Source organism: Sciurus carolinensis, chromosome 3, assembly GCF_902686445.1.
Source record: "Sciurus carolinensis chromosome 3, mSciCar1.2, whole genome shotgun sequence".
Lineage (NCBI taxonomy): Eukaryota > Metazoa > Chordata > Mammalia > Rodentia > Sciuridae > Sciurus > Sciurus carolinensis.
Window position 1 is genome coordinate 26,550,473 of NC_062215.1, and position 14,278 is coordinate 26,564,750.

General features: G+C 41.9%; 1 protein-coding gene and 1 long non-coding RNA gene across 2 annotated transcripts in view; both read right to left on the bottom strand.

Annotated features, from left to right (window-relative positions):
* Positions 1-3,428, bottom strand: part of LOC124981363 (uncharacterized) — a 35,866-nt gene extending 32,438 nt beyond the window's left edge. Inside the window, exon 1 of the long non-coding RNA XR_007107959.1 lies at positions 3,335-3,428. This is a non-coding gene — a long non-coding RNA (uncharacterized LOC124981363). The remainder of the gene's footprint in view (positions 1-3,334) is intronic.
* A 4,250-nt stretch (positions 3,429-7,678) lies between these two features.
* Positions 7,679-11,321, bottom strand: Tob1 (transducer of ERBB2, 1). The gene is made up of 2 exons (XM_047547211.1): positions 11,031-11,321; positions 7,679-9,127 (listed from the first exon to the last, which is right to left on the bottom strand). Exon 2 carries the CDS (start codon positions 8,982-8,984, stop codon positions 7,950-7,952), a length of 1,035 nt encoding a protein of 344 aa, XP_047403167.1. The 5' UTR covers positions 8,985-9,127; positions 11,031-11,321; the 3' UTR covers positions 7,679-7,949.
* Positions 11,322-14,278: the final 2,957 nt, after the last annotated feature.

The following is a 14,278-nucleotide window of genomic DNA, read 5'->3' on the forward strand; positions in this document are numbered from 1 at the left end:
GAAGTACAGTGTCATGGCTAAGGATCATGACCTTTAGAAACAGAATCCCACAGTTCAAATCCTAGCTCTGATGGTTATGAGTTTGTCACACACTCTCTGCCTCTATGTCTTTATCTGTAAATGGGGGAAACAGGACAACCTTCAGATGGTTGTTATGAAGTCAAAGTGAGTTAAAATACATACATTCTTGAAACAATATTAGCATGTAGTAAGTACCATGTAAGTGTTGGTTATTATCATTATTGAGCTTCTGAGGTTGGACAACCCTTCTAGAGTCCCTAAGATTTAGTAATAGCATCAAAATCACCACCCTTAGTGCTTGCCTTGTAAGCACAAGGCCCTGGGTTCGATCCCCAGCACCACCCCCCGCCAAAAAAAAAAAAAAAAAAATCACCACCCTTCAGACAGGCAGCCCATTAAGCTGCCTACCTTCCAGAGTCATCAGGACACTGCAGCATGCCTGGACTGGGGGTTCTGGTCCTGGATCTCAGAACTGCAGAGCCTCCGCCAAGGGAAACTGATCTGCAGGGTGAGCCCGGGGCAGTGGTGCAGAACCTCCCCACTCTACTCTCAAAAAAAAAAAAAAAAAAAAAAAAGGAAGGCAGACAGGGGCACACGCCCTAACCTCCTTTTTGCCTGGCAGTGCTCCTGGGAGATATATCTTACCTTTATCTCTCTATTACATTTCCACAGAACCCAAAAAGTTCCTTGAAATTTTGTGATAACAAGAGTCTCCTTCCAAAGAACATTTCTCCCTAAGTTCTGCCCCTCCCATTTTTTTCCCTTCCCTTCTTTCAATCTTTTATAAGATTCATAGAAATACTATTTCCCTGGGTAAAATCCTTATAGCCATATGAAAACTAGGCTGTGCTCAAAAGCTTTAGTTAAAGAGCCTCTAGTGACACCTTAGTTTCTAGAAAGGCTGCCCAGGGATTGCAGCTGTCTTAAGCATTGTATTGAAGTGGTTTAGCGATCCCCATCGTGTTTCCTGGAAATAGAAAGGGGTTAACAGAAAGGAAGCCATTTGGGCTCTACAGAATTTTGGAATGGTGGGTAGTTTACAAAGCAAGGAGAATTATTTTGGGGAAAAGAGCTCTGAGAGCAAGTAGGCAGATGTGGAAACTCAGAGTGAAAAAGAACAGGGACTCTCATTACAAAACAAAATTCAGCCTTGTCCTCCTAGAAATGAATTGAAGGGTGGCGGAGAGGTGACAAGGAAAAGCCAACTGAAAGAAGTGCCTGCAAGTAGGGCAAAACAGGAAGAGACTATGCCTAGAAACCACTGAGCCTGTGTCCCAAGGTAACTGAACCCTGTACCAAAATAGACAGTCTACACGTGGGCCTGAGTCCCTTTCTTAAGCTACACTGATATGACACTGATGGCATTCCCTTCTCTCTGTATCCAGAAGTCATCCACATAGACCCATTTGCTGGGAATCAGCCGAGGCCATTACCATGTCCTTGCCTGTTGAACTTTATTTCTGCCCTAAAGGAAGTATGAGACTGTTTTCAATCAGAGCTGGATTTAGGGGGACACGCGACCCAGGCTTCATACTCCCAGGAGTCGGTGGAGCATGCTTTTTCAGTCCTGTCAACAGTGCAAAGGAAGGGAAAGAGACCTCAAGAACTATAGAAGGGCATGTGGAGAAACAGCGTTAAAAATAGCTGCAACCTGATGGCTGAGAAGGAAGTTTATGTTTGACTTTAACATTCGGTGAAAAAATAAATAAATAAAAGCAATGTCTAGCTCATTTTGTCAATGTGGCTTTTCCACGATTATTTTTGAAACCCTTGAGGAGCGTATAGACAGAAGGGATGCGACCTACGATATATGCCAAGGTTTGTCTAAAAATATTTTACACCTGTTCTCTGTTCTGCACACTGGTCATATTTTGTCAGTGAAGTAAGTACTCATAATGCCAGACGGAATGTGTTTTTCCTTCCAAGTCCTCAATGTTTTTCCCTTCTGTAAAGCAAACCTCCTCTTCTTTCCTACCTGTACTAAAATACAGCGAGCACCACTGTCCATATGACATCTCCACTACCAGAGCTAACTTGCCACTCCTATTCCTTGGCCAGTGTTGCTTAAAGAACAGCAACTACCGTTTAATATTTTTTTCACAACATCATGGACTTTAATGTAGGCTACATTTTTGGCTGCTCTCAACAGGAATGTCAACTGGTATACTGGTTTAAATTAACTTGCCAATGACACAAAAAAGAGCTCAACATGGGTTTACCTCAGTGCAACAGAACTAGAAATACGAACACAGTGACGTTTATTACCAAAACATGACTAGGATAGTTTTTAGGATGTTACTCTAGAATTTTAATTTAATTCTTCATTGATAAAAAAGTAACTGAGTAGACAATGAAATATCGATACAGGAAGACAGGTCTTCATTTACTTTCCTGATTTCAAAGGGCAGCAAATATGTCTAAAGTTCTGAACTCCATAGCTTCTAAATACTATAAGCCTTTGAGAACACATGTTCTATTAGTCCACTGACAGCTCTCACTGGCAAGTGTCTAGTTCTCATTGCTTCCCAAGGAAGGACACTGATATCACTGTACCTACTTAACACATGAACAAACTGAGCCATCTGAGCCAAAAGACAATGTGATTAAGCAAAGAAATAGTCCTATAATTTCAAAGAGCCTCCAGACATGAACTGCCTCCTGATTAAATTTTTTTCCTAAAATTTGCCTAATTGTGAAATGATCTCAAAATTCTAACAGTATGTGTATGTGTGTGTGTATAAAGTCTAAAACACAAAATCTTAAAACTCATATACTGAGAAAGATGGTTAGTAGAGGTTTACTACTAACAAATGAAATCCCATTAATAGCAAGACTATTAGCCCAATCTAAACCTCCAGTAACCCATAGAAGTGTTCAGCAGTATTTGGTCCAAATTCCAACTAACCCTCAAGTCTAAATAGAAGGTAACTTAGCATAACAAGATTTAATTCATATAAAAACTACAGAAATTCTTATAGTTCATTTTAAGATTGGGTTTTTCTGTTTATATTGTGCACTTTAAACATTCAAAACTAATAGCAACAATAAAAGATATATAAGTTCATCCATAATAGCTAATGCTTCTAAAATGTAACCACTTTTTATTTTAAATCAAAACATATTTTGAATTTTTCAAGAACAAGTTTTAAATAAGAGGTCATTTGGTTTCCTTAATGTTTTGAAATAAAAGCAAAATAATTTCTCAGAATATGTAACTTATAAAAATCATATATTACAAAGATTTGCCTTAAGATAACTTCAAGGTAATTTACAAACAAATCATAGATACTAGAAAAATATTGTTAAACATTACCTTGAACTCTCTCTGGAGTGCTCGTCAGTAACCACAGATAAGAAATGTTTATGAAATAGCCACAGGATCAATGGTTAGAAGTAATGTGTCCACTGAATTTATAGTCTTTAATACCAGGAAATCATCCAGTAGTTCTAAAATGAGAATTTACATGATTAAGAAAACCAACAAAATTAGAGCATTGATGTGACTAATTTCTAAAAACATTTCCAGATATCTATGATTATAGTTTATGGCCAATGGAAATAAAAAGTATCCCTCTCAGAATATCATCATGATCTCTGATAATTATGCTATGGTTTGGGAATAGTGTTCCTCAAAGATTCATGTGTTAAAGGCTTGGTTCCCAGGGTGGCCCTATTGGGAAGTGCTGTGGAACTTTAAGAGGCGGTGCCTAGTGGGAGGTACTTAGGTCCCTGGAGCTGTGTCCTCTAATCTAAGATCATGGGACCCCTGCCTATCCTCTCTCTCTCTCTCTTTTCTTCCTGGCTCATAATGCAAGTGGTTTGATCCAGCTGGTGCTCATCATTGCAATCTGGTGCCCTCACCAAAAGCCTAAAACAATGGGGCCACCCAATCTTGGATTGGAATCTCTAGGACCCTCAGTTAAATAAACCTTTTCTCTTTATATGTTAATTGCCTCAGGTATTTCATTACAGTAACATATCTGGTTAATATGATAACCTTCCACTAGACCCTTCTCATTAACACTTTTGTAGGTATTCTGCAAGTCATGTGGCTCATACCTAAAAAAAAAAAAAAAAAAAAAAAAAAAAAAAAAGTTTTTATCCTCCAACTTTAATAGCAACTAATCTGAGGGGACAAAGCATAGTGCTTAAGAGTATGAACTCTGAAATCATTACCCAAGTCTGAATCCCAAGTCTGCCATGTTTGGCCATTTAGTCCCTCCTCAACCCCTCCTCCCTGTGGTCTGCAAATTGGGCTAGAAGTGTGCTTAGCATATAGTAAATGCTATGTATTTAACTGAATCATTTACAAGATAAAAAATGCCCTCAACAAACACAAGTTACTACTTTTCCAATTGCATGTACAGAGATATTGATCCTAGATCCCTTAAACAGGAAGATAATATCTTACCAATATGCTACAACTGAGGAACTCTGATCTCAAGTGACCTCCTGGGCCAAACTAATTAAGCATCCACTAAGTGGTTTACTAAACAAGGTCATGCGTTTTATTCAGTAATGACAGTTTCACATACTTGTTTCTAATAGGCCTATTTTCCTCTTATCTGTTCTCACACTAGAGTGGTTATACAACCTCTGACAAAAGCCTGCATTCTAGCCAAACAAGTCAACCCTCTCTGTCTGTGGATTTTGCATCCATGGATTCAACCTACCACAGATCCAAAATATGTGAAAAAAAAAAAAAAAAAGGTACTTGACATGTACAGACCTTTTTTCTATTATTCCCTAAACAACACAGTACAATGACTATTTATGTAGTATTTACATCATATCAGGAATTAGAAGTAAACTAGACATGATTTAAAATAGAAAAGAAGATATGCATAGGCTATATGCAAATACTACACCAGTTTAATTAGGGACTTGCACATCCCCAGATTTTGGTATCTATGAAGGGTCTTGGAACCAATCCTGTGGGACACTAGGTATGACTGTGTATTTGAGGTATTATGCCTATGCTATTTGGTATAAGGAATGGGTGTGAAGGAAGGTCTACAACCAGCATTTTTACTTCATTAGCTTATGTATGTCTAAAGAGACATACATACTTTATATGTTAAGAGACTTATTTTAATATAACCTAAGTCCTAAAGGTTAGACCAAATCTCTCAATTGATGCCAGTATCTAAGACATCTATATGTGAATGAAATCAATGCCAACACACATTCAGGGACACCTTTAGTTCCACCTTCAACCGCTAACTAATTACAGTAAATAAACATTGTTATTATAAGAAGGGATTTTGGCTGAAGGACATTGGTCGTCTATTCTAGGTAAAAGCTATTTGAAGATTTCACACTGCACCTGATTTTAGAAAAGATAAAAACAGGGCAGTGAAATACACTAGGAAAGCTACTGAGCTGCGCAACCTCTAAGGCAGTGTGTTGGACCCCAAGAGAGGGCACTCAGGCTGCAGTGGTCAAAACGATGGGAAAGACCTACAAAGATAATTAATTCCTCAAACTGGAACCTAAACAGTCTTCATGCAGAGGACCAAAAGCTGATGGCACTGTGGGCAGAAAAAAATCTGGATCTAAGATATAAGCTTTCTAAGATGTACAAGACAACAGCACCTTTTAAAATTTTTCCTTTCCTAATGAGCAAAAACAGACATGAAAACAAGGCCTTTGTTCATTCTCTTAAAAGTCCTTATGGACATGAAGCCCAAATCCAACCAAGTTTTGTGAAATCAAATAAAATTTGAGTTAATCCTTCTCAAGTGCCAAACTTATATATTTGTACCAAGATGAAATTTCCCTAAGAACAAAAACATTCATACATTAAGCTCAATATTTAAAATCTGAATGTGGATGTGTTACAGACCATTACAAATTATGTACTTGTCCAGTTGCCTTATTCTGATTTTCAGAAAAAATGCTAACAAAAGCCTTTCTTCACTCACAGGTTCTTCCAAATTAAGCCTATGATAACTTCACCGAGGTCTCTAGCAACTAGCGCTTAACAGCATGCCCCATTCTTACAGTTATTCCAACTTCATGATCACAAAGGCACATAATTGGAAGTGTTGGCAGACCAGCTCTGTTGGTTCCACTCACTATTCCAATGCTTCTTCATAGCTTCTTTCTGTTCACTAAAGGACAAAGGGCTCACCATGGAGCTGGCGGAACAGCTTAGCTCTTGTTATTTCCAGAGCTTGTTTCCTTAAAACTTTTTTATTGCTCTACACTGCATGGGTAAGTGACAAAAGGCTTTTGTAGACTGGTGTCCAAAAAAACTCATTTGAGACCAAATTTATTTCACTGGTAACCCAGGCAGTGCTGGTTTCTTACTATAAAAGCACTGAGGTTTTTTTTTTTTTTCTTCCAGTTCAAGATAATGTTCTATGTCAACACTGCATCAATGAACAATTTAACAGTATAATGACATCATTTTACTTTACAGGTATTCTTCCAACTAACCAATTAAAATAAAAACAAACAAAACTCCATCCTTACCAAGACCCTAAATTTAATACACTATCTGCAACTCATCTTTAAAACCCCTGACAGGTTATATACCACTTGCAAAAATATACATTTTGCTGGAAAAGTAAACACAGAGACTAACATTTAACACCTTGTCCAAATGTGAATATATTTTGATCATAAGTATTCTAGATATATATAATATCTGCACTTTAAGAATTAGTAAACAGATCTAATTTTTTTTAAGTTAGATTAGCTGCTTTGTCCAACCTAGTGTTCCAAGCTATTCATCTCCCATACAAAACCAGAAAACTGATACTATGGTCTTTCTATCCATATGCATTTCAAATAAACCCTCTGATTACATGAGTAAATTTCATCATATCACTTGACTCTCTCCTAGAGATCAGCATGACATTTTAAAATTTGCTATAAAATAGGGTGACTAGTCTCAACATACTCCATTGTGGGGAGACAAACCCGGACTGAAGGCTGTTAACAAATAATGGTGTCCCAAGCACTGGTCAGGCTACACAGTTTTGGTAGGACAACTTTTATGTGGTAAACCACTACCTGATGTACTAGAAAAGCAACTGCTTCCATTATTCCTTTGTGTTTCAATGAGTCAGAACTTTCTTCATCGTTAGAATTTACAACACAACTCCAGCTATAGATCTTAAGCAAAAGGCTTAAAAACAAAGACCACACAACAGGCATTTTTAATTTTAAAGAATTTTAATACAAACTTAATATAAACTATTTCAGTCCCTCTTAACATGTAAGACACTGACTCAAAATACTTTTATACCGTTTTTTTTCAAGTATTGCACAATATAGGTACAAAATTAATATTTACGATTACATTTTCTTCCATAATATATAGCAAAAATCTTTAAACCTTTAACAGAAAATACATTTTTTTGAAAAAGCAAATATTCGTACATTTTAATTCCACCACTAAAGGAATATCCTGTACACAATTTTTAGAATAGTTGATGTCTTTAAGATGGATATTTTACAATTTCAGTAAAAAAAATACAACATGAAGCTGCTGCTGTCACAGATCACTGTAGTAAAAAGATATAAATGCAATACCATGTCGTAGAAACAATATATATATCCTCTGATATTTTACAAACTTTGTACTAAATTAAATTATACAATTAGAAAAGACCAATAAACCCACTTATTAGTGCTAATTTTTTATAAAAAAAAAAAAAAAATCAGCCATGTCCTTGCTATATCTTAAATACTGTAAGAGGCCATATCTGAGAGTATACTTTAAAATATACAGTCAGTATAAAATAACTTTGTGCTTGGTTGGCAAATGAAAAATGATGCATGTTTTATTTTTGTAACCAAGCCTGAATGTATCCTTACTATAAGCTTAAAAAAAAAAATCTCAAGGAGGTGAAAAAGTCCCCTTGGGCCCGTGCATTTTAACTTGTACGATACATTTTTTTTTTTTTTTTTTTTCTTTTTTAGTTAGCCATAACAGGCTGGAATTGCTGGTTAGAATACTGCATGTTATTTAAGCTAAAATTCAAGCCATCTACAAAAGACTTCTCGTTGAGGCCACCATAGGCCGCAAATACATCAAAGGCATTACTGTACTGGAGAGGACTGAGGTTAAGGGGGCTGTCACCTGGGAACATTCCATTGGTACTACTACCTTGACCCTGCATATTAGGAAAAATAAATTCCTTGGCATTAGGAGAAAGAGCAGAGGTTTTCTGCTGTTGCTGCTGCTGTGGTGGTGGCGGTGGTGGCTGGGATGGCGGCTGCTGCTGCTGCTGTGGTTGCTGCTGGCTACCCAGGCCCAGCCCGTACAGAGAGTGCATTGAGGAAGAGATGGCTTTCTGCTTCAAGAGGTCATTCACATTCAGGCCGAGATTGATAGGAGAAGTACGCGCAACCTTGTTGCTCCGGCCACTATTCTTCATTTTGGTAGAGCCGAACTTGGTGGCAGCAAAAGTGGCAGTGGTAAAGGTTAAAGGCTGAGTGGACCGGGGCATGAAGGTAGGGCTTACAGCAGCAGAGTGACCAAAGGGAGGCGATGGAGAGCTGGACACTGATGAGGCTGGGTCACTTATGGGCATAAAAACCTGGGCCTCTGGGTTAAAGCTGTTTTTGATCTCCTTATCCAACTCACATCCATTTTCATTATTATCATCCACATAAAGCACCTTCACTGGTCCCTTTTCACCAATTTGGTAGGAAACCTCAAATGGGTCGATCCAAACACTAAGATCCTGTGGCAGATTGCCACGAACATCATCAATGTCCAAACCACTCTCTTTGGATGCTTGTTCAATCACTGGGTCCACTTTCTCCCCTACGTGTATACATCTAAACCCTGATCCTTTGTATGGCTTTTCAGGATACCAGTGCCCTTCATATTTCTTCTTAAGAAGTCTTTCAAGCTCTTCACCAAAAATGTTGACACGTCTCCTGGGAAGCTTATTGTACAAATATGAAATAATAAAATTTAGTGCTACTTGGATTTCAAGCTGCATAGCTGCTATGCCACAAAGAGTAAGGTTTGTTTCGACTCCTCCACACACACACACACAAAAAGTTCAATTTGTGGCAGAGAAACAAATTCTCATTCAAAGTGCTGGTATTAGTAGATTATTCTTCACCTTGAGTGGTCTTGTTCCTTTAAGAAAACAAAACAAAACAAAAGCAAACATGTCCAAATAAGATAAATGTAATGTAAGTCCCATGACCTTTTTTTAATCCCTAGAGTAATTTCACTTTTGAAAAGGTCTAATAGACTGGAAAACCTGGAAAATATACTCAGTGCAAAAATAACATAATATGAAATTGTTTAATAAAGTTCAGAGTCTCATGGGAAAAAGTAGATTTGCAGTTAAAACAGTATTTTTAAAAACGTATTTATTTTCCTTTTCTGGGTAGAATTTTAAGAAGAAAAACATCTCCAGTATATGTTAAGTGTTCTTTTCCTTCCCTCAACTCTCATAATATTTGCTCGAAAGTGTACTGGGCATGCCAACTCACCCATCCACCCCCATGCATACATGTGCCACTTGAAGAAGCTGGTCATTAATTTCTTTTTTCTGGTCATTAATTTGTTATTGCTTTTCATCAATTTTAAAGTGAATTCTATATTTTTGTTCATTTTGAATATATCTTGTTTAAATCTACTCTATATTAGACATTTAGAAATTTGAGAAGTCAGGAAATTATTTAAATTTTTGCAGTTTATGATGCCAAATTAAACGTACTCAATACTAAATGAACTGTCATCCTGGTGAATAAATACGAACCAAATTATCCCATATAGTTGTGGCCTTAAAACATACTAAGAACACACAATGTAATAGCAGCACTTCTTTGTGCTCCCCCCCCCTTTTCAGTGTGTATTTTTCCAAATCTGAAATACCTCTTAAGCAGCAAGTATAACAAAAACAATGATCAACTTAAAAACTCTTATTGATTATTCTGTTTAAAGGGCAGGGTTTCTCAGTTTTACTCTGATTTTAAAAGCCACCTCCCTCCCTCCCTCTCTCGATAAGAAAACAAGCCCAGAGAGGCATGTATGATAAGGTCGACCTTTAAACGTTTGCTGGATCAGCACTGGGTGGGGATAAGAAAAGAACAAGGGCAAACAGAAGATATTTGCAAAGGAGATCTATTTGTACACTGAGGTTGATTAAAAAGGACATTTAAAAATCAAGTTGGTATTAATTCGTCTGTTCCATTTTCCATACTGGCGGTGACAAAGGGAAAAGAATCCCTGGCTGTCCCCAAACTACAAACACTTTCCGAGTCAAAAGCCCGAGTGTCGGCAAAGGCAGCTGATTAAGCTCAATTGCTTGAAGGTGCAGCCGAGCGAAATTCAGGCTCGGTGGAAGGTAGTTTTAAAGCAACGCCTTAAGACGGAGTGTGAAGAATTACATAAACAGCTAGTTGGGTCTCATTAGATTTCTGCTCACAGCCCAGGGAGCCCAAGCGCTACGGCAGCAGCAACAGCAAGAGGAGGTGGAGGAGGAGGAAGAGTACGAGCCTGCTCTTGGAGGGGGACCGCCACGGGAAATGGAAAGGCAACCTCTCGCGGCCGGGCAGCGGGCACCGGGCAGGTCGGGGCGCCGGCTGCAGTCGGGACAGTCGCTCCCCTCCCCCGCCGTAACCTGACCCGCCGCTCCCCGCCCCCCGCCCCAGGCTCCTGGGACCCGGCCAGCGCCCGGGGAAGCACCGGTCCCCGGCACCATTTTCGGCCTGGGCGGCCACCCGCCCCTCGGACCCCAGCGCGCCCCGCGAGCTCGCCGCTCCTCCCGGGCGCCCCAACCCCCGACTCCCGTCAGCTTGCCCCAGGCCGCCTTCCGCCGATCACCCGCCCGGCCCTGGCCGAGCCCCACGCCTCGGGCCGGGTCCCCGGAGCCGCTCCCTTCGGGTCCCGGCGGCAGCCCCTCTGCGCCCGGAGAGCGACGCCGTCATCCCCGAGCCCCGGGGCTCGACGACACTGCAGCCCCTCCCTCGGTGCCTCGACCCCGGCTCCCGTCCCGGGTCGCCCCCGTCCGTCGCCCCGCGATACTTACGGGCTGCGTCCGCCACAGACCCGCGGCTGGGCTGGGGAGAAGGGGAGGCAGGGCGGGGGCACGAGAGGGTCGGGAGCGGCGAGCTGGCCGGGTGCAAGACGTCGCTGCCGCCGGACGCGGGACGGAGGCCTCGGGCGGGCCTTAGGAGCTCGCCGTTTCTGGCTCGGGGTGGTGGGGATCAGGGTCAGGCGAGCGCGCTCACTTCACACAGCCCGGTGCCCCGGCCCAGCGTCCCCGTACTGCGCCCACTCCGCGCCGGGCCAGAGCTTCGCTCCTTCTGCCGCGGCGCGCGCCCCACCTCTCGTTTTATATTCTCCTCCCTGCCCCCCATCCCCTCCGTGGGGGTGCGCGCGCCCGCCCGCGTCACACAACTCGGGGCGGCGTAACCATTCCCCGCCCTCTCCGCCCCGCACCCCAGACCCTAGCTGCTGGTTCCGCCCCTGCCCTGCCCCCCGACGCCATTGGCCAAGTCCCGCCTGCCCTGGTCCTGACGGGCGGTGGACGGCCAGGGTGGGGATGGCCACACCCCCTGGCTCCGAGATGACCAATGAGCCGACGATCTGGAGAGATCGTGGGCGGAACTAAGAGAATATTTGGAAAGGGATTGGGGGAGAGACATGCCAATGCAGGCGAAAGGGGTGGGGCGGGGCGCTGACGCTCCTTCCAGGCCGAGAGCGCGGGGGAGAAGGGGGAGGGGAGCGGAGCAGGTGGCGAAGCGGCGGGGGAGAGCTCAAGTCCTGGAGCGGGAGGGGAGAGTATACACAAAATGCCCTATCCGAATGGGACTGTGCCCAGGAAAATCCCACTCGTGGACGAGCTACCAAATCGGACTCCAGCCCACCCCAGGGGAGTCTAGAGAAAGGGCAAACTGTGACCGAGAAGCGTGCACCCTATTCATTGAAATGTTAATCCCTGCAGGGCCTAGGCCAACTGCCACGGAGTGGCAACTGCAGAACCCAAAGCTGCCGAGCCGGGCTGGGGGTGGGGAAGGGAGGCCACCCCGCCGCTCCTCCCGCCCAGGTGACAGTTTAACTGCCTCTGCAGTGCCACATCAGACCTCCCCGTGCGACCCGGCGGCAGCTCGGAGATGGGGGTGGCTTGAGAGTGTAAGAAGAATCACGTTTTGTTCCAAATGTCCCAGCCCAGGCCTCCGGGCCCAGGGTGTGGCGACATGATGCCAAACTGCGTATGTATCGGGGCGGGGGGGTGTATACATATATTCATCTCAAGGGCTCTGACACAGATGCCTTCCCGTGCCTTCCTGTGATGCGCGTGTAAGGTAATTTTCGGCTGAACCATGTGCGGGTATCTAGGGAATGGGGGAAAAAGGGACTCAAGAGGGGCGAGTAAAAGGCCTTTTTTCCACAACCTGCAGCAGAGAAATTCACGGAGTTACATTGGGAGTGGAATGGGGCGTCCCTCTGCTAAAAATATTACTCACAGGTAGCAACGACGCCTGATTGGCTGCACGCGTCCCTTAGCAACCAGACGATTGGCTGTCTGGTATCTAAGATACAGACGTCAAACTCGGACTGGGTAAAGGGGAGAGAAAGTCTAGGGGGTGCCAAGGAGGGAAGGGGGAGAAAGAGAAGCAATGAATGAAAACGCCCATCGCCTGGCCTTCCCCTTTCCCGGTCCTCTTCACTTAAGGAGCGCTTCTTGGAAAAACACAGTTGGGGTGCCGCCTTCCCCTTAAAACTGTGGGGCCTGCATGCTTAACCTGCTGTAAGGAAGTTCAACCGCAACCCACCGCGGCCTGGGGTGTCCGCGGGCGGGCCTGTGCACTCCAGCTGGGCTCCTCAGGCACAAACCCGCTTTACGCGTCGGGCCTAGAAGCGTTTCATTTTATGGGCGCCAAACCTGGATGTACCCTTCTCCTCTCCGACTGACTCCCGTGCCCTCTCGCCTCCCGTCTTAGAGGAACCACATTGAGAAAGGATATTTCTAAAGTCTCAGTGCGTGTGAGAAGGAGAGGGAAGATGGGTTGTGGAGTGGACGGAGGGTTGGGGAGGGGTCTCCTAAAACTCATGGTTCTCTTAAGAACATAGAAATTTTACTCAGTGTCTCTCTAAATTCTGATTTATTTTTAATGTTTGGATTTTTTTTTTTAAGTTGTAAACAAAGTGGAATCGAATTGTGAAAATAGGGCAAGCATTTTAAGTTAAAATGCTCTTTCCCCACACTGAAATATTTTATAATATAAATTATTCGTTCAGTGTGTTCTTCTTTTTGTTCATTTGTACGTTTTTGGATTTACCATAATGAACATAATTCTATATGTAATAAAAATGAGTTATTTTTTATTTATAATTAGTTGAGCACAAAAATTGCAAGAAACTAGGTAGGATATTTTGGGAATGGCTTACCAAGAGAAACACTTGATTTTTCGTGTGCCCCAGAAGCATAATTTCTTACCATTAAGCAAATAATGTTACTGTATCCAACACTCTGAATTGCAGGACCATGTGTTGGGCCATGTGTCTGGATTTGTTATTTAGAAAATACATCACTATAATTAGGGAGCATATTAGACTTGGCTGAGATTAAAATGCCTAACTAAAAATAGATGAATCATAATTTTAAGCTTATCTATACTTTTCAAGAATTCTCTAAAAGAAAGGCACAAATTTTCTTTTTTGAATGTCCTCAATCTATAATCCCAGGTATAAATATTGGAGCAACCATCTGCTACAAACTGATTAGTTATCAATAGCAGTGAATTAAATTTCTGAGTCAGAAATCTAGATGTCAAAAGTGCATGAATTAAAAAAAAAATGCATGAATTATTGTGGCTTATCCCAGGGGTATAAGAGGTTATCAAGCCAAATATAAATGAAAACACACACCCTCCCCATACATTAAGGCCCTGTGGCATTCTGGAAAAAAGTACTGAAGTGTGGGTATTAGGAGATTTGAGTTTCACATCAGTTTCCATCAACTTTTAGTTTTCTCATCTATAAAAAAGTTGAATTAGGTCATTTGTAACATCTGTTTTAATTTTTTAGGAAAATCCACATTTAAAACTAACAATATATTTCTTTTTTCAAATATGGATTGCAAATAAAAGGGGGGGGGGACAGTTTCCTGTCTTTTGAACGGTGCAAGTCATGAAGTGTAAAAAAGTTGTTGTTTTTTTTATACAAGTTTCACTTTAGCCCCTAATATGGCTAATTATTATTTAATAATTTACTTTGGAATTGTGCAGGGGAGTGGACTATTAAATAATTATTTAGATTTATAGAGAAAAA